At 55.1% G+C, this 17289-nt stretch overlaps 4 protein-coding genes across 6 annotated transcripts; 2 read left to right on the top strand and 2 right to left on the bottom strand.

Annotated features, from left to right (window-relative positions):
* Window positions 1–1463: 1463 nt before the first annotated feature.
* On the top strand, window positions 1464–3780 carry GP1BA (glycoprotein Ib platelet subunit alpha). Its single transcript, XM_036836633.1, has 2 exons — window positions 1464–1581; window positions 1810–3780. Exon 2 carries the CDS (start codon window positions 1816–1818, stop codon window positions 3712–3714), a length of 1899 nt encoding a protein of 632 aa, XP_036692528.1. The 5' UTR covers window positions 1464–1581; window positions 1810–1815; the 3' UTR covers window positions 3715–3780.
* Window positions 3781–5965: 2185 nt separating this feature from the next.
* On the bottom strand, window positions 5966–8783 carry SLC25A11 (solute carrier family 25 member 11). The gene is made up of 8 exons (XM_036836641.1): window positions 8538–8783; window positions 7783–7935; window positions 7493–7699; window positions 7216–7306; window positions 7044–7134; window positions 6858–6957; window positions 6726–6777; window positions 5966–6589 (listed from the first exon to the last, which is right to left on the bottom strand). Exons 1-8 carry the CDS (start codon window positions 8630–8632, stop codon window positions 6434–6436), a joined length of 945 nt encoding a protein of 314 aa, XP_036692536.1. The 5' UTR covers window positions 8633–8783; the 3' UTR covers window positions 5966–6433.
* A 116-nt stretch (window positions 8784–8899) lies between these two features.
* Window positions 8900–13617, top strand: RNF167 (ring finger protein 167). Of its 3 annotated transcripts, none has more exons than XM_036836639.1 (10): window positions 8900–9046; window positions 9216–9714; window positions 9799–9879; window positions 11135–11260; window positions 11366–11453; window positions 11643–11733; window positions 11963–12068; window positions 12209–12302; window positions 12951–13031; window positions 13118–13617. In XM_036836639.1, the coding sequence occupies exons 2-10, from the start codon at window positions 9631–9633 to the stop codon at window positions 13414–13416; spliced, it is 1050 nt and encodes a 349-aa protein (XP_036692534.1). In that variant the 5' UTR covers window positions 8900–9046; window positions 9216–9630; the 3' UTR covers window positions 13417–13617. The 3 variants fall into 3 exon arrangements, with proteins under 3 accessions (XP_036692534.1, XP_036692533.1, XP_036692535.1); XM_036836638.1 differs by having other exon boundaries at window positions 8900–9079; XM_036836640.1 differs by lacking the exon at window positions 11135–11260 and having other exon boundaries at window positions 8900–9079.
* Window positions 13618–14077: 460 nt separating this feature from the next.
* PFN1 (profilin 1) lies at window positions 14078–16962 on the bottom strand. The gene is made up of 3 exons (XM_036836818.1): window positions 16674–16962; window positions 15019–15211; window positions 14078–14409 (listed from the first exon to the last, which is right to left on the bottom strand). Exons 1-3 carry the CDS (start codon window positions 16803–16805, stop codon window positions 14312–14314), a joined length of 423 nt encoding a protein of 140 aa, XP_036692713.1. The 5' UTR covers window positions 16806–16962; the 3' UTR covers window positions 14078–14311.
* Between the last annotated feature and the right edge of the window lie 327 nt (window positions 16963–17289).

Genomic DNA, 17289 nt, shown 5'->3' with positions numbered 1-17289 from the left:
CAGGGGGCCAGGGTTCAATCCCTGGACAGAACTAGATCCCGTATGCCGCAATGAAGATCCCACATGAGGCAACGAAGATCCCGTGTGCTGCAACTAAGATCCGGCGTGGCCAAATAAATAAACTAATTAATTAATTTTAAAAAAAAGAATTCTTAAAAAAAAAAGGAGGTAAAATCAGCTGGACTTGATAGCAGGTTGCATGTGGGAATGGAGGGGGGTAATTAAGGATGACTATCAGGGATTTTGTTTATACTGGTTGAAGGGCTACATAAATGAGTGGATGAAAGAACCACTCACCAGGTTGGACAACACAGGAGGATTAGCTGTTTGGAGACAGATGATGAGCTCAGTTTTGAACATATTGCTTCAGGGCCTTTGGGAGAGCCAAGAAATCCAAAAGGCAGTGGGACATATGTGTTCGGGTCTCAGGAGAGGGGTCTGGGCTAGAGACAAAGATTTGAGAGTCACTGGGGGACAGGTGGTGGTCGAAGGCAAGGGAATGGATGAGGAGACTCTCAGGTGTTTGTGTAGCGTAAGAGAAGAGGAGGGCCAAAGACCGAATTCTGGGGGCATGTTAATTTTTCATGAAGGGCAGGGGGAAGAAGAATCCACAAAGGACATTGAGAAGGGTCAGCCAGAGAGGCAAGAGGAAAACCAAGAAAAAATTACTCTCAGATAAACAACAGGGTCCTAATGTGTAGCACAAGGAACTGTATTCAACATCCTGGGATAAACCATAATGGAAAAGAATATGAAAAAGAATATATGTGTATATGTGTATAACTGAGTCACTTTGCTGTAACAGCAGAAATTAACACAACATTGTAAATCAACTATACTTCAATAAAAAATAAGCTTAAAAATAAATTTAAAAAGAAAAAATTACTGTCATGAGTCCCAAAGTGGGAGTGGCCACAGGTGTTCAGGCTTTGGAAAACAAGTAAGATCATGTGGAGGAGTGTCCAGTGGATGGAGAGGGTTGGGGGTCAATGGTGACCATGGTAAGAACTGAGTCCATGGAGTGGGAGTGGGGGAGAAACAGCCTAGAGTGGGATGAGGAGGGAGAGGGAGGCGAGGGTTAAAGTTAGGCAATTCGAAGAACGCAGCTGTGGGACTTCCCTGGCGGTCCAGTGGTTAAGACTCTGCACTCCCAATGCAGAGGGCACGAGTTCGGGGAAGATCCCGCATGCCGTGTGGTGCGGCCAAAAAAAAGAAAAAAAAAGAAGAAGAAAGAATGCAGCTGTGAAGGGGAAATGAGAGGGGCAGCTGGAGAGGTTTTTTTAAAAGCTGGAAGAGAGTGGTGGCTGGAGTCCACTCCCCATCTCCTGGTGTAGAAGGACAGTAGGCAAGAGCGGGACCAAAAGGAGGGCTTGGGGAAGGTTGTGGAAGGAGGTGATAAAGGCCTGTGTCCGGGAGGGAGGCCGTTCCCCGGGTCCCCGGAGCCCCTATCGGGCTGGCATTTCCTCCCCATCTCCACCCCCTTCCTGCCGCTGACCAGGCCCTCCCTGGAGCTGGAAGAGAGAAGGACCAAGTCACACCCTGGAAGAAGCTCTGTGGCTCCGGAGGTCTTTCTGCTGGCCTGTAAGCTGGGGCCGGGGGAGGAGGGGGCCTGAGGGACGGATACCAGCCAAGGACCTGGAGCTAGCAGTTTAGGCTTTGGGGGGCAAGGGGAGGAGAGGGGAGTGGAGGCGGGGAGGTGTGGGAGCTGAGTTTCTGGAAGGGATCCTGGAAGCTGCAGTGCGGGCTAGGGCCTGGAGGAATACTGCCGGGGGGTGGAGGGGTGCCCACTCAAGCCCCCCTTGCCCACAGGTCCCCATGCCTCTCTTCCTCTTGCTGCTCCTGCTGCCAAGCCCTTCACACTCCCACCCGATCTGTGGCATCAGCAAAGTGGTCAGCGAGGTGGAAATGAACTGTGAAAATAAGGGTCTGAAGGCACCACCTCCAGATCTGCAAGCAGAAACCAACATCCTCCGCCTGGGTGGGAACCCTCTGGGCACCTTCTCCATGGTGTCCATGGTGAATCTGACTCACCTCACTCAGCTGCACCTGGAGAAGAGCCAGCTGACCAGCCTGCAGACTGACGCGACGCTGCCCCGGCTGGAGACCCTGATTATATCCCACAATACGCTGAGAAGCCTGCCCTTGTTGGGACGGGCGCTGCCGGCACTCTATACCCTGGACGTCTCCTTCAACGAGCTGGCCTCATTGTCTCCTGATGCCCTGGATGGCCTGAGCCACCTCCATGAGCTCTACTTGCGTGGCAACAAGCTGAAGACTCTGCCCCCGCGGCTCCTGCAGCCCACGCCCAAGCTGAAGAAGCTCAACCTGGCTGAAAACGGGTTGAGTGAGCTGCCCCCTGGGTTCCTGGATGGGTTGGAGGAACTTGACACCCTCTACCTCCAGCGGAACTTGCTGCGCACAATACCAAAGGGCTTCTTTGGGGACCTCCTCCTGCCTTTTTCTTTTTTCCACGACAACACCTGGTTCTGTGACTGCGGGATCCTCTATTTCAGCCGCTGGCTGCAGGACAATGCCAACAACGTGTACATATGGAAGGAGGGCGTGGACGCCAAGGCCATGACCCCCAACGTGACGAGCGTGGGGTGTGTCAATCTGCCCAACACGTTTGTCTACACCTACTCAGGGGAGGGCTGCCACACCCCTGGCGACAGGGACAGCATAGACTACGACGTCTACGAAGAGGATGACGAGGTGCCTGCCACAAGGGCTGCGGGCAGCTTCTCTACCCACACCAGCGCCCACACCACCCACTGGGGCCTGCTTTACTCAGTGCCGACTGCTCCGCTAGGTCCCCAAGTGTCCTCCTTGCCTCCAACTAAGGAACAGACCACGTTCCGAATTTCTACAGGACCCATCACATTCTCCAAAACTCTAAAACCCACCCCAGAGCCCACAACCCCGAGCACCCCAGAGCCCACAGCCCTGAGCACCCCAGAGCCCACAGCCCTGAGCACCCCAGAGCCCACAGCCCAGAGCACCCCAGAGCCCACAGCCCAGAGCACCCCAGAGCCCACAGCCCCGAGCACCTCAGAGCCCACAGCCCAGAGCACCCCAGAGCCCACAGCCCCGAGCACCCCAGAGCCCACAGCCCCGAGCACCCCAGAGCCCACAGCCCAGAGCACCCCAGAGCCCACAGCCCCGAGCACCTCAGAGCCCACAAGCGAGACCTCAGGACCCACCATATCCTTAACCTCCACAGAACCCACTTCACTTCCCACTATCTTAGAATCCACCACAGCCACCATCTCTGAATTTGTCAACCTCCTGAAGGCCCAGGGGGTGGCTCAGTGGAATGTGGAGAGTTCCAGAAACGACCCTATCCTCAACTCTGACTTCTGCTGCCTCTTCCTGGGCTTCTATATCTTGGGTCTCCTCTGGCTCCTCTTTGCCTCTGTGGTCCTCATCCTGCTGCTGTTCTGGGTCCAGCACGTGAAACCACAGGCCCTGGCCACAGTCACGCACACCTCACATCTAGAGCTGCAGAGGGGAAGGCAAGTGACAGTGGCCCGGGCCTGGCTGCTTTTCCTCCAAGGCTCGCTCCCCACTTTCCGCTCTAGCCTCTTCCTGTGGGTGCGGCCTAATGGCCGTGTGGGGCCTCTGCTGGCAGGACGGCGGCCCTCAGCCCTGAGCATGGGTCGTGGTCAGGACCTGCTAGGGACAGTGGGCGTTAGGTACTCTGGCCACAGCCTCTGAGGGGGGGTGGTTTGGGGACCTCGAGAGAGACTCTGATGGGCTTTCCTATTGGGATCTAGCTGGGGGCGGGTGGGTACAGAGTACAGGGTCGGGGGAGGGCTTCATTACTGCTTCTTTGTCAGGAGCCTCCTCTGCCCACCCCGGGCACACAATCCCAGACCCAGCATATCTGGAGAGGTAGTGAGATGGAGGAGTTGGGTGGGTCACAGAACAAAGAGAGCTCCTGATGCTGCATGGACGGCGGGGTTCCCAGACCACTAGGTTATTACCATCACTTTGGGGAAGTTTTAGGAAAAAGCAAACAACAAACAGAATATAGCACGGTTCCCACATGTATCCGTGTATTGAAGGAAACTTGGGAAGAGATGTCAAGATGTGAGCCCTGATTGTCTCTGGATGGTATAAATACAGGTGGTTTTATTTTCTATTCCTCTGCTTAGCATTTTCTGCTTTTCCACCATCATATATTATTTGTATCATAAAAATAATTTAAAAATAAAACGTTCGTTCTTTTGGAGAGGGAAACGAGGCTGGGGCACCGTCACCAGTATTCCCAAGGCCCCAGCTGCCCCACCCTAGTTGCACTGCTCACTCCCAAAAGCTCTAGTCTTGGCCTGCACTTCCCCTGCCTGGGGTGCCTTTTCCCTCCTCCAAGGGTAACCACCCACCAGGCCAACCACAAGCAAGTTCCAGCTCAAGATCCAGAAGTTTCCTGGGAGCTCAGTGGTACTACTGAGGCTATCTGCCTGCAACCTGCAGTACTAGGACAGGTGGGTGCCTCCTGGCACCTGTGGCCTCAGAAACGCAGCTCTCCTGCTCTGCCTGGGGCAGCAGGACTGGGGAGGGGAGGGCCTGGCAGTGAGTGCCACCTTGGTGGGTTTTACTGAACTACTCTCGGTTTCCTGCTGTCAAGCCAGGAGGTAGGCAGATGGAGCCCAGTTCTCTCCTCTGGTGCCATGGATTCTGCCATTCACCTGACCACGTCGGGTAGGGCTTTCTCTCCTGCCTCCAGCCCAAGCCAACACTTAGGGCCCAGAGAATGGGAGTGAGGGCTGAGCCTTTCTGGCTCCACGGAGACCCCTTCCTCCAGATGGTGCAGGAAGAATCCTCCTAACCTGCAACCCTGACCGCATCTTTCTCCTGCTCTGAACTCTTTCCGATATAGAGAACAACTCCTGAGCTTGGCGATCGAGGACTTCCGTGCACCAACCCATCTAACAGTGAGGCTTCCCCTCCCACAGCAGACACTTCACAGCCTGTGCTCCAGTTATTACAAACTTTGCAGAGATCACCTGCTCCCCAGCGTTTCTCCTCTAAGCCTTTGCTCTCAGTGGGCCAGGGGTGCTGCCCCGCCCCACTTGCCTGGCCAGTCGGGTACTGTGCACCGTCTCCCCTCGCCCAGGCTGGCGCGGGTGCCCCGCATCACCCTGCAACGGTCTGTTGCTGACTCCCAGTTTCCCTGTGTCATCCTCCCCTCTGGACTTAGCACTCCTTAAGGACAAGGTCCAGGCTTCAAGTGTCTCAAAGTGGCCCCTGTGGCCCAGGCCAGCATGTGCATGGAGAGGGTAAGAGAAGAGGCAGAGGTGGGAGGGCCCGACTGCACCGCCAGGCTGCTGAGCTCAACTTCTACTGACGAGGTTCTGCCAAGGCGACAGTTCCCACCTGCCGTCTGCCTGTCCCCTGGCCTGGCTCTGGAGAAGCCTTCGGGCCTCGTGCAGCCCAGCCCTCCTTCCAATTGACCTTCCTATGCCCTTTTATGCCCCAAGAGGTTCCTAAGCTCCTTGAGGGCAGGGCCTGGGAGTCTCACATCTCCTAAAGAAATGGAGAAGGCTGTCACTCTCCCCAGCCTACAGCCCACATCAAGCCTCCAGGCTCTGGGGGCCCGGCTCCGTGCCCACTCTGCCCCCGACAGGTCAGCCTTCCCCTCTCAGACTCTATTCCCTCCCTCTTCAGGCTGCGGAAACAGTCACCAGACCCCAGAGGTTTTTCCTGGGGATTACATGAGATGACCTGGGCGTCTGTTGCATTCTTGAGCGAGGGGCTGGGAAGCAACACACAGGGCCTGGAGTTTGGGTTTTTCTCACCCTTCAGCTGCTGCGACATGACTGATTTACATAACATTTGCATAAAAACAGCGGATACTTTTTCTTTAATAATTTTTCTTAAAAACTCCAGTTCCTGTTCTCCAGGGGCATCCGCTTCTTTGTCCAGTCTCCTCCCCCTCCTGCGCCCACAACTCTCCAGATTTGGGGGTGGTGTCATCAATCCAATTTATTGATTACGTCCTCAGTGAAAGGGAGGAAGGAAGGGCCATGTCCTCCCACTGCAGACCTTTGATCATCTTGACAGCTTCGGCTCTCTCCTGTCCCCTCAGCTCTGCCTTGGTTTCCCCACTGAGAAGGGGGGCCTTCTGCTGTACTATGTGCCCTGAAACTAATACCCAAGAGGAGGCCAGAAATCTGCAGGGAGCTTTCCACCTCCGTGCAAGGCATAGGCAGGGACAGAGAGATCATGATGATTAGGACAAGGAGGGCGAGCTGGAGCAGGGGCAGGACAGACCAAAAGTCCTTTATCACAGAGGAGGGAACCATACTGTGGAGGGAAAATAAATAGAGGGGCCCAGGGCAGCAGAGTCTAGGTCCCCTGGGGGGCACACTGACTGTAGGAGCAGCGGGCGAGTGGGAGCCCCGGCACAGCGGCTCCAGGCCCCTCGCTCGCCTCAGCCACTGAGGAAGAGACGCTTGTAGGCCTTGTTCATCTGCTCCAAGAAGATGAAAGTGAGGACAGTGTGGGGACCCAGGCGGGCATAGTATGGTGTAAAGCCCTTCCACAGACTGAAGAAGCCCTCGTAGCGGACGACCTTCACCAGCACATCCTAGACAGTCAGGCAGGCACGGCACTGAGGCTGGGACCTGGCCTCTGGGACCCTCTTCCTCTTACCCAGCTATCCCCCACCCCCACTCCCAGGGCATCCAATCCTGCAGCCCAAGCCCCTAGCCCTGCTTCCTCACCAGCCCGTTCTTGTATTCCGGCTTCCCGTCAATCATTCGCATGTTCTGGATCCTGAAGGAGAGGAGGCAGGGGCATGAGAGACATAAAGGGGGCTCTCCCGTCCGTCTTCAGGCCCAGGTCTGCATACTCACCGGGTCTTGGCAATGTCCACAGGCATAGAGGCAGCAGTGGTGACCAGGCCGCTGATCATGCTGGCACAGAAGTGGCACAGGATGTTGTCAGAGAAGTAGCCTGGAGGAGGCAGAGCAGGGGGTGGCAGTCAGCTCACAGCTGGCCCAGGCTAGGCTGGGAGCTGAGGGCCCAGCTCTGGGTCTCACCTGAGTCCAGTAAAAACTGCTTGGACTGGGAGTAGGAGGCGAGCTGGGCGGCATTGACGACGACGGCCCGAGCCATGGTAGGGATGCAGCCCTGGGGTGGGTGGGATGGGGGAGAAGTCAGAAATGTCCAAGACCTGACCCCACATCCCCAGTCTCCAGCCCCTTCACTCACCCTCCAAAGTGTGGGGACGCCCTCTTCTCGGACAATTCGAATCAGGGCATTAAACACGTTTTTGTAGCCACGGCGCTGGTCAGCTGGAAGCCTGGTGGGAAGGTAGGGAGAGGCCAAGTTTGGGATAGACCACCCTGCCCCCACAGGAGCAAAGAAAGGGAAGCCAGAATGCTGTGAACAGGTGAATGCTGTGCTCTAGATCTAGAATAAGAAATCAGTTCTTTCATTCTAGATTCCAGGGAATGGGGCTGGGGGCAGGCTCAGACCTGGAACTCACCGGCCATCAGCGGTCATGCGGATAAGAGCCACCTCTGCTGGTGTTCCCACAAAGGCACCAGTTGCACCTGCAGTCATGCCAATCAGGGCCTTCAGCAGAAAGCCAGGGGGTGTACCATCAGCCCCAGTCAGGCGCTCAAACAGCACAGTATAGATACCGAGGCGAGTAGTGGTATAGGTGGCCTGGCGCAGCAGGCCAGCTGACAGCCTGGGGAGCGAAGGGGTCAGTGCATCAAGCCAAAGTCTAGAGCTGTCAACCCACACCCTACCCCCATCCTTTGGCCCCAGTACCCGGTGTAAATGCCCCTCAGCCCTTCTGCCCTCAGAATGCTGGTGAGGGCATGGAAGCTGGTTTTGTATTCTCGTGTCTTGGCTCCTTCCCCACTCAGCTGCATCCGGTTCTTCACCAGGTCCAGGGGCTGCACAAAAACTGTAGCTCCCATCCTGGGGGAAGACAGGGGTGGAGTCAAGGGCTAGGTGTCCCAGATCTACCAAGGCCCCCTGGAGCCCGGCAACAAGAGATCACAAAGGGCAGGGCCTGCCATGCGATTGACTACATATATTCAGGAAGCTGGTGGGCATGTGTACAAGAGTCTCTGCGTGTACCAAGAACAATGGGTCTGAAAAGTCCAGCGGTCCAGTAGGGGCCATGCAATGAAAGTGTTCCATGCAGCTCCCAGGGTGTCAAGCAGTGACCCAGAGACTGCATCCAGTCCGACCCAAGGAGGAGAGGTGGGCATTCATGACCTAGGACTCCACGTAGTCCAGCAGGAGCCATGCAATGACCTGAAACCCCAAACAGCCCCGCAGAGCCAAGCAATGGGTTGGGAAACTCAGATGGCCTGGTGGGGGTCGTATATGCAGCCCAGAAGGGGCCCTGCGATGGGTGAAAAGATCCTAGCAGCCCATCAAGGACCTCGTAATACGATGGGGACAGCAATGACCCCGTGTCACCTCGGTTCACTGCAACACACCCAAAGAACAGGGCCCGGTTCCTGGCACCCGTCCCTGCCTCCTCCTGTCCCATCCCTGGGGCCTGAGCTTACCCGGCCAGGCCCCCAAACAGGAACTTGACGGACTTAGGAGAGGTACGGGGCTTCCCGTTCACCCCAGAAGCCCCGGGACTCGCCGTCGCCGCCATCGCCACTCAATGGCCCTCGGCTCCCGGACCCGTGCGCGCGCAGCCCCGCTCGCGCCCAAGGTGACACCGCGCGCGCAACAGGGGCAAGGGCGCGCGCGTATACCCCGGAGCTCAGGTCCAGCGCCAGCTGGAAGTTGGCGCAGGCGCGAGCGCAAAGGCGTCCGGGAGTAAGGCGGAGCTGAAGGAGGAGCTTCAAGAATGGGTGAGGGGACGGGGTGCAGCTATTTAGGCAGCCAGAGCACAGGCGCAATTTTCGTCGAATTGGAGTCGCGGGAAAATAGAGAGGAGGGTATTTGAAGATCTCGCGAGATCGAGTGAACTAGACTAGCCAGAATTAGGCGGTCTCTCGCGATAATACAGGAAGCCGTCAGCAGGTGGGAGGGAGCGTGGTGACGACTCTCGCGAGACTTGAAGGTACGGCGGCTGCGGCCAGAGGGAGCAGGAGAGGTTCGTAAACCGGACCCCTGAGGGATCCCGGGCACTAGCGGAGAAGCGACTAAGTCGTCTTCTGGGACCTCGGTGCTCCTTTCATCTCCACAGGCACTCCCTCCACCTCTAACCTTTCTTTTAATCGGCCTTTTAGGACCGGAAGTCCTTCGTCTTGAGCGTCCATTGCTGGAAGCGGCCTGACTTTCTTTGCCGGAAACCCTTTTCCAGGGGATGGAAAGACGGCCCACCTGGCCGGAAGTCCCACCTCCTTGAGCTCCCCCACCCTTCCAGAAGTTTTTCTGTCACCTGTGCTTGCCTCCGTTCTCTTTCCCCGTTTTATTCCTGTACCAGAAAGGGGTATTTTTGGTGTCTCCCAGCTCCATTAAACGGGTTGGCTGTCTCACTCCCCGAATCGGGGGTCCTTCCCCGCGCCCCCATGTAGCTGGGAAGTGGGACCTGGGGGTGGTTGAACCCCTGGGATCCTGAAGGAGGGCAAGAGAGGGCGCAGAACTCCGTTTCTGCTCCTGTTATCGGGACGCGGCCTCCTCCGCCTCTCCCCTCCCGCTACCATGCACCCTGCGGCCTTCCCGCTTCCTGTGGTTGTGGCCACTGTGCTGTGGGGAGCGGCCCCCACCCGGGGGCTCATTCGAGCGGTGAGTCTGAGGGACCGTTAGGAGAAGGGCGCTGAAGGGATAGGTTGCAGGTTGAAGGGCAAACATGGACTCTTTTGTCCGCAGATCTCGGACCACAATGCCAGCATGGACTTTGCAGACCTCCCAGCTCTCTTTGGGGCTGCTTTGAGCCAGGAGGGACTTCAGGTGATTTTCTTCCCTCTTTCCTGTTTCTCTGAATTCTCCCTACTGGGTAGGGGTTGAGGAGCCTTTCTTGGGTGAAGCTGGAGGTAGGAAAAGAGTCAAGTTAGGAACTAAGTGCAAGAGCACATCTAGTGTGGTGGAATCCAGAATCTGGAGGGAGAATACAAAGTCTACTCCTAGGACTCTGAGCCTTAGAAGGGAGACTGAAAGTGGACTAATAAAAGGCAGGACGAGTGGTGCGTATCAGTAGGGTCTCTAGAGCCAGTTACTGGTTTTATGACCTTGGACAAATTATTTCTCTGAGTCTTAGTTTGTTTTACTGTAAAATGGGATAGTAATAGAAGTTATCACATGTATTATTTTGAGAATTAAATTAGATAAGCAATTTTGTAGTAGTTTTTCACAAAGACTGCCACATAGCAAGAACTTAGTTGGGTCATAGATATCAGTATAGTTGTTTGTAAGATAGGTAATTGGAAAATTAAAGGGAGGTGTTAAAAAAATTCAACTGAGTAGATTTTAAAGCTCTTACTGGCTTTTATTTAATGACCCATGAATCAGGCAGCATTCCACCGAGCAGAAAGGATCTTTGAAGAACTATACAAAATGAAAGACTCACAGCCAGAAGGGGGTGGGGCAAGGAAGTTATACTAGCAAAGATTTGTTTGTCTGTGGCAAGATCTCCTTTCTTTAGGGGACTGCAGGGGGTCTACCAGGCAGATTACCTCACTAGTGCTGACCAAGTAACTCCAGATAGAGTGGTTTAAGATTCTATTCCTGGGGGAGGCTAAAATTATAATTAAGTATTGAGTTTGGTGACATGGGGGTCAGCACAAATAACTCCATTTGGGTTTGGTCTTGTGTATTTTTTAAACAGGAGAATATGTTCCCTAAGAGTATGTATTAGAGCAGGGAATGTGAAACAACTTGAGAAAGTGACGTGGATGAATGGAGAATTGAATTACAATCAGTGGGAAACTGGAAGGCAAAAGAATTAGCTAGGAGTGTGGAGTATATATTAGTTTATCTGGGAAAGGGGGAGGGATGATGGAGGGTCTGGTAAAGGGATGTTGTTTGATGTGATTGCATCTTCAGGAGGCTAAGAGAAGAGGTAGATGTCTGACTTTGGTGGGATGCTCAGACCCCAGGAATGAGCTCAGACCCCACTGACCTGTGGGGGCCAGTGTGCTTGGTGGGACCTGTGGGGAGCAGCACCTAGGGAGATGAAATCCAGCTGTTGTTTGCTTCTCTTCTCCAGGGCTTCCTTGTGGAGGCTCACCCAGACAATGCCTGCAGCCCCATTGCCCCACCACCCCCAGCCCCGGTCAACGGGTCAGTCTTTATTGCACTGCTTCGAAGATTCGACTGCAACTTTGACCTCAAGGTTGCTGAATGTGGAGTGGGAGCTGGGAGGCTGAGGGTAAAAAAGGCACCAGGAATGGAAGGTGGCAAGGCCCATGATGGCTCCTTATCTGCCTTGTCTCCCTAGGTCCTAAATGCTCAGAGGGCTGGGTATGGTGCAGCTGTGGTACACAATGTGAATTCCAATGAACTTCTGAATATGGTGTGGAATAGTGGTAAGGTTGGAGGATCTGGACAGCTGGGTTTTCAGTAGAGCTTAGACTGAGAGATGGCGGGAGGGCTGAAGCCTTAGGGAAAAGAAATCAGTCCTTTAGGTGGAATGGGGCAAGAGAGCCAAATGCCAGGGTTACCAAAGGATTCGTATGGAAGGTTGGGTCCCAAGTGTAATGCCCTAATCCCTGCAGAGGAAATCCAGCAGCAGATCTGGATCCCGTCTGTGTTTATTGGGGAGAGAAGCTCCGAGTACCTGCGTGCCCTCTTTGTCTACGAGAAGGGGTAGGACGTGTCCCTCCTTCCCACTCTTCCTTCAGCACTTCCATGCCAGCCTGGAGTCCAAGCCCGTGCCCCAACCATTCAGCCTCAGGCCCATCATGCTCTGCCTCTTGGTACTTTCCTCCCATCCCCTTCCGCCTCCATGGGCCCTGTCCAGAGCCAGTTACTTTGTCCCTCTTCCTTTGTCCCTTTGCCTTTCCTGCCCCTCTGATATTCGTCTTCCTTTTCCCAGGGCTCGGGTGCTTCTGGTTCCAGACAATAGCTTCCCCTTGGGCTATTACCTCATCCCTTTCACAGGGATTGTGGGACTGCTGGTTTTGGCCATGGGAGCAGTGATGGTGAGTAGCTCAGGGACCAAGATGGGAAGAGCTGAGGCCTTTAAAGCCAGACTGGCTCTGGGGTTGCAAGATAGGGCTGGTTTGTATGGGATTGTCCAGATTTTTCTCTAAGACTAATCATCCACTCCCCCTTTCACCAGATAGTTCGTTGTATCCAGCACAGGAAACGGCTCCAGAGGAATCGACTGACCAAAGAGCAACTGAAACAGATTCCTACACATGACTATCAAAAGGGTGAGGAGGGTGGAGGACAGCAGGCCTTTCCCACTATTTCCCTGGTTCTGAAGGAGTTGGAGCCCAGGAGGAAAGAGGCAGAGATGGCAGGGAGGTGTCAGCTTGAGATGCCTCCTTTCCTCCTCTTTTTACGCATACATACAATGAGGACAGGACAGGATTAGAGCAGGAGATGGAAAGCAAAAATGATTAAATGTAATAGTTGGGGTTGGGGGGGTGAGATGGAGGACCTTGCTCATAAGAGGGAAGGTGGAGAAAGCAGAAAAATGGAAGGAGTGGGGTAGATTTCGCCAGAGAAGCAAGACACAGGTAAGGAGGGGCTGGGTCTTAGGCACTGGAGCCTCCAGTGCCCATATAAGGCTATGGCAGAAGCCCTGCCCCATTTCTGCTCCTCCCACTCCCTATCTCTCCACCCTCACACCTCCCCCCAAAAACCCACTTCCCTTCTTACCTCTGTTTCTCTACTTGTTCTAACCTCGGATTCCTCATGTTCTATCCTGCTCCAGTCTCAGCTCTTCTACTGGCTCTGTAGAACCAGAGAAGATAACTTTTGCAGGGTTTAGCTCCACCACAGGCCTCCCAGAGTGAGTTCTTGTGGGCCCTGGTCCAGAATGGCTCAGTAAAAGAACTCCTTTCTTCTTCCACCAGGAGACCAGTATGATGTGTGTGCCATCTGCCTGGATGAATATGAGGATGGGGACAAGCTGAGGGTGCTCCCCTGCGCTCACGGTGAGGCCCTCACTTCCTGTGCCCGTGCCCCCCCCCCCCCACTCCACCAGCAGGCACCACACGCTTCACCTCATTCCTCTTGGCAGCTTATCACATCCGCTGTGTGGACCCCTGGCTCACTCAGACCCGGAAGACCTGCCCCATCTGCAAGCAGCCTGTTCATCGGGGTCCTGGGGATGAGGAGCAGGAGGAAGAAACCCAGGGGCAAGAGGGTGATGAGGAAGGGGAGCCAAGGGACCACCCGGCTTCAGAACGGACCCCACTTCTGGGCTCCACCCCCACACCTCCCACCTCCTTTGGCTCTCTAGCCCCAGCTCCCCTAGCCCTTCCTGGGTCTTCCACAGATCCCTCACCCTCTACCTCTGCAGCGGCCATCCTGGTCTAGTAGTCCCCTTTCCCCTCTCCCCTCCACCTCTGATGACCTATTTGCACAGCTCCTCTTCCTCTCTACAGTCTTCTACGTTGAGGGATAGGAGACGTTTCCACCCCAGGTTTCTCCCTTACCCAACTCCATCCTCTTGAAGGGGTTGGGGTTACAAAGGGATGGGGTTTTCATTTATTGGGTTAATAAAATTGTTTTTGTGGACTAAGGGTGAGATCATTCTCACACGGGTAAACTTATCATTTTGGGGAATTGCCCCTTTCTGTCATGCACGGGCAAGGGAAGCGGGGAGGCTAACCTGTAGCCCTAAGGGCAGCCCCAGTAGGCATCTGTTGTGACTCCGTGAGGGGGAGCCCCACCCACATTTGAGGATGACTCAACTGGCCCTGCCTTGCACGCAGGCCTGGACCCATTCTTAGTCTGGATGGCTCTATTCCATTATCCACCAATTCAGTTAGCACCCTGAGGACCTAGGTACGGCTGGCCCACCTGGCCAGGTAGGCCTGAAGCAGGTGTTTAATCCTGGACATGAAAGCAAGCTCAAAACCCTAGACTTTGTAGTGCCTCAACCCTTCTGCTGCTTCTAACCCCAAGCCAGGATGAAGGAGGCAGACCACAGTGGCTGTCCTCCATCCTGACACCCAGGCTAAAACCACACAGCACCTTGTCAGTATAATCTTTTTTATTCAGGAAAAAAAACCAAAAAAAAAAGTTTTCCAACCACACACAGGAGGGGTATGGGTTGGGGGAAGGGTGTCTGTCCATCCAGCCCAGGCCCCCAGCCCATGTGGTTTTGGCAGCAATAAGGGGTGTGGGGTAATGGCCCAAAAAATAAAAATGGTGTATGTATGTGTGGGAAGGAGAGGGGTGCAAAAGCAGTGGGGAATGACAGACGAGGTCAGTACTGGGAACGCCGCAGGTGGGAGGCCATTTCATGACATTTCTTGTTGATCGTACCACCGTGGATACCTTCTTTGCCCATCAGCAGGACTAGCGCTGGAGGAAAGAGAAAGGAGGCTAGGACCCAGGTGTCACAATCCCACCCCCGGCCAGCTGTTCAGCAGCTGTCCAGCCCTGGGGGCTGTAACCCAACCTCATCTCTCCCAACCCCCCACACACAGGCAGGCTGTCAGTCACCCTGAAACAATAGGGCTTTTCAAAAGAGGAAAATCAAGCTTAAAGGCTGGAAAGGAACATAGTAAAATTTAGAGGTCAAAGGCTTGTGGACAGTTGACTCGTGTTCAGGCTAGAAACGGCTGTGGATGAGCCTGCCACCTCCAATTTTTAAGAAAAGAGCTCAAAACACAAGAGCTAAATGCTGGCTTATGACCAACAGTCTACCTCCTCCAAGAAAATAGTTTCTCATCTGAAAAGGCTCAAGGCAAGAAGGAACTTAAGAGATAATACAGTTCAACTTCTTCACACTGTAAGATGAGGAACTGAGAACTGAAGGGACAATCCAATGTCCCAGCATCCAGCAGGCTGGGAGTAGAAACCTGGTCTGATCCCTTCATACTGGGTGATCCACACAGAAGAACCCAAAAGATTAATAGAAGGAAGTACATTAGATTTTGGAGTTAGAGAAAGGGTAAGACTCAAACTCACTCTTGGTAGTCAGGGTGACAGTGATATTGAAGGTGGGGGCTCCGCAGCTGCTCTTGGTACGAAGATCCATGGTAAAGTCCCCTTCCTGCATCATTGAGTCCCGGATCACAGAACATTTCTGGCCCCCAAGCGTTAGCCCATTCACGAAAAAACTTGACCGGTCTTTGCCAACCAGGGTACCAACCTCAGCTGGCTGGAAGGGGAATCAAGCACCCATCAAGTTAGTCAGTACACCAAGGTTCCCACCTTCTTCTCCAAGGACCCACCTGCCTTCCATTTCTCCGGGAAGCTAAACCCCTGGGGGGGTAGATGTGTATGTTATGTGCTTTGTACACATCCATGAAATTTGAGATACTCAGGACTGTTGGAAGTTAGTACACCAAAAAAACACGATCTTCAAACCTAGAGAACGGTAATAAGGGACAACATATTCCTCTGGAGACTTAGATGTCGTTTACTAGGGAAAGCAAACCCAGGAAATAAAGGGGGACAAAAAGCAGTTAAGAGACTGGAGTGGAATGGAGTGGGGAGCCTTTGGATGCTCAGAACTCCTTCAGGAAAAGCAGAAGCAAAGAGGGGAAGGGAGGGGGCGGGCAAAGCAGGCGAAGCAACTTTGCCCTTATTTGGTCAAAGGTTCTGCAGGAGTTGTTAGGGGCCCGGACGCCTGGGTCTCCAAGTAACCTAGAGTTTAGGTCCAGGTATTTATGCTGTAAGATGAAGCAGATGCCTGGGGGCTTTCCGGGAAAGTTGAAAAACTTTTGTAGGGGACCTGGGTCTAGACCCGGCAAGCCAGCTCTCGGGTCTAGATACCCAAGGGAACGTATCTCCCCCTCCCCCTTAACACCCCAAATCCCCACATCCGGTACCCTCCCGCCCGGAAATCCCCTTCCCCCCCATTTCGAACTTCCGCTCCCCCTCCCCACTTCCGGGCAGTGTGGACAGAGGAGGTGGTGATGGGGACAGCAGTAGTCGTCCCTTGTTCCTTCACTTATACTGTCCTAGAACTTCTCACAAAGTTCCCCTGCTGCAGGCCCCGCCGGATGGCGGGAAGGGAGGGTGAGGGGACTTCCGGGGCTGGCCTCACAGGAATGTTGAGTCCAACGTGCCTACTTGGGGTGGGGGGAGGTCGTGTGGCGGCCTAGCCCTCTCTTACGGACTTGGGAGGGGCAGGGAGCCCACGGAGGACGGGCATGGGACCCAGGCCATGCGACTGGGGCTCCCTCCCCCATAAAAAGGAACAATGTGGTGGAGGGGGCGCGAGCTGGCGGCCGGAAGTGGAGCTAGGGGTCCAGGGGTCCCCAAGTCCCTTCTCAATCACAATCCCGAGCGGAAATTGCGGTGCGTGCCCGACCCACCCTGGAGGAGGCGGAAGTGGGCCGCCGCACCGGGCGGTGCGCCCCTCCCCGCCCTGTGTCCCGGATGTAACGCCCCGTCGCGGAAAGCGGGGCGGCGGGCTGGCTAGGCGCCGCCGCCCGGGGCGTAGGACTCAGGCGGCCAAGGAGGGACCCGCTCACGTGCAGCCGCCATTCGCGCCACTTCCAGGACAAGGACCGGGTCACGGCCTTTCGCTGCCCTCCCCAGACCGCGCCCGCCACCACCCAAGTCCCTCCCTCAGGGTGCAAGCCCGGCCAGTCTCCGCGCAGGCCTCGCAGTACCGTGATGTTGACGAAGGTCTTCCCGGGGACGGCGGCCCAGACGGAGGGCGAGTCCTTATAGCCCACGATGGCCGCGTCCTGACACATCCCGTCCGCCATGAGGTTTTCGATGTAGGCGTTCCAGCCGGCCATGGCGCTGCTACTGGGGTGCTCTCGGGGCTGCTGCTGGGGCCACGGGCTGGGCTCGGGCTGCCTCGGGCTGGCGGGCGGGGGAAGGCGGAGAGCTTGGGGCACGCGCTGCTGTCCGGACCGCGGCTCTGCTAGCAGTGCAGCAGCCCTCGCACCGCCACTTCCTGCTCCTCCCCACCCCCCTAGATTTTTATTTGCAAAGGGAGGTGGGGGCGGGGCCTGCTCCCCATCCCCTCCCTCCCTCTCCTCGCCTGCCCAGATAGCGAACTTTGCAAATGCAATTTAAAAAATCCCTCCCCCTACTGCAAAATTTGCAGAGTTCGATGGAAAGCGACGCAAGAAGGATGGGGGGCGGGGGTGGGTTAGGGTTAGGGCTCCCTCCACTTCGCATAGAATATCAGTCAGACTTTGGTGTACGGAAAGGGAGTGAGCCAGAAGGAGGAAGGAAAGTGAAAAGAGAAAGAATTAGCAAACTGCAAATTTAGCA

The sequence above is a fragment of the Balaenoptera musculus genome, chromosome 20 (genome assembly GCF_009873245.2).
Source record: "Balaenoptera musculus isolate JJ_BM4_2016_0621 chromosome 20, mBalMus1.pri.v3, whole genome shotgun sequence".
Taxonomy (NCBI): Eukaryota; Metazoa; Chordata; class Mammalia; order Artiodactyla; family Balaenopteridae; genus Balaenoptera; species Balaenoptera musculus.
This window is presented reverse-complemented; position numbering and strand designations above follow the sequence as displayed.

Bases quoted from the DNA above. Each gene is read 5' to 3' on its own strand.
- GP1BA (XM_036836633.1), top strand. From the start codon at position 1,816: ATGCCTCTCTTCCTCTTGCTGCTCCTGCTGCCAAGCCCTTCACACTCC.
- SLC25A11 (XM_036836641.1), bottom strand. From the start codon at position 8,632: ATGGCGGCGACGGCGAGTCCCGGGGCTTCTGGGGTGAACGGGAAGCCC. The intron at 7,936-8,537 runs GTAAGCTCAGGC...GTCTTCCCCCAG, and splicing joins CTGTTTGGGGGCCTGGCCGG to GATGGGAGCTACAGTTTTTG. The intron at 7,307-7,492 runs GTGAGTTCCAGG...CCTTCCCACCAG, and splicing joins CGCATGACCGCTGATGGCCG to GCTTCCAGCTGACCAGCGCC.
- RNF167 (XM_036836639.1), top strand. From the start codon at position 9,631: ATGCACCCTGCGGCCTTCCCGCTTCCTGTGGTTGTGGCCACTGTGCTG. The intron at 11,734-11,962 runs GTAGGACGTGTC...TCCTTTTCCCAG, and splicing joins CTCTTTGTCTACGAGAAGGG to GGCTCGGGTGCTTCTGGTTC. The intron at 12,069-12,208 runs GTGAGTAGCTCA...CCCTTTCACCAG, and splicing joins TGGCCATGGGAGCAGTGATG to ATAGTTCGTTGTATCCAGCA.
- PFN1 (XM_036836818.1), bottom strand. From the start codon at position 16,805: ATGGCCGGCTGGAACGCCTACATCGAAAACCTCATGGCGGACGGGATG. The intron at 15,212-16,673 runs GTACTGCGAGGC...TTCCCCTTCCAG, and splicing joins AGACCTTCGTCAACATCACG to CCAGCTGAGGTTGGTACCCT. The intron at 14,410-15,018 runs GTGAGTTTGAGT...TCTTTCCTCCAG, and splicing joins TGTCACCCTGACTACCAAGA to CGCTAGTCCTGCTGATGGGC.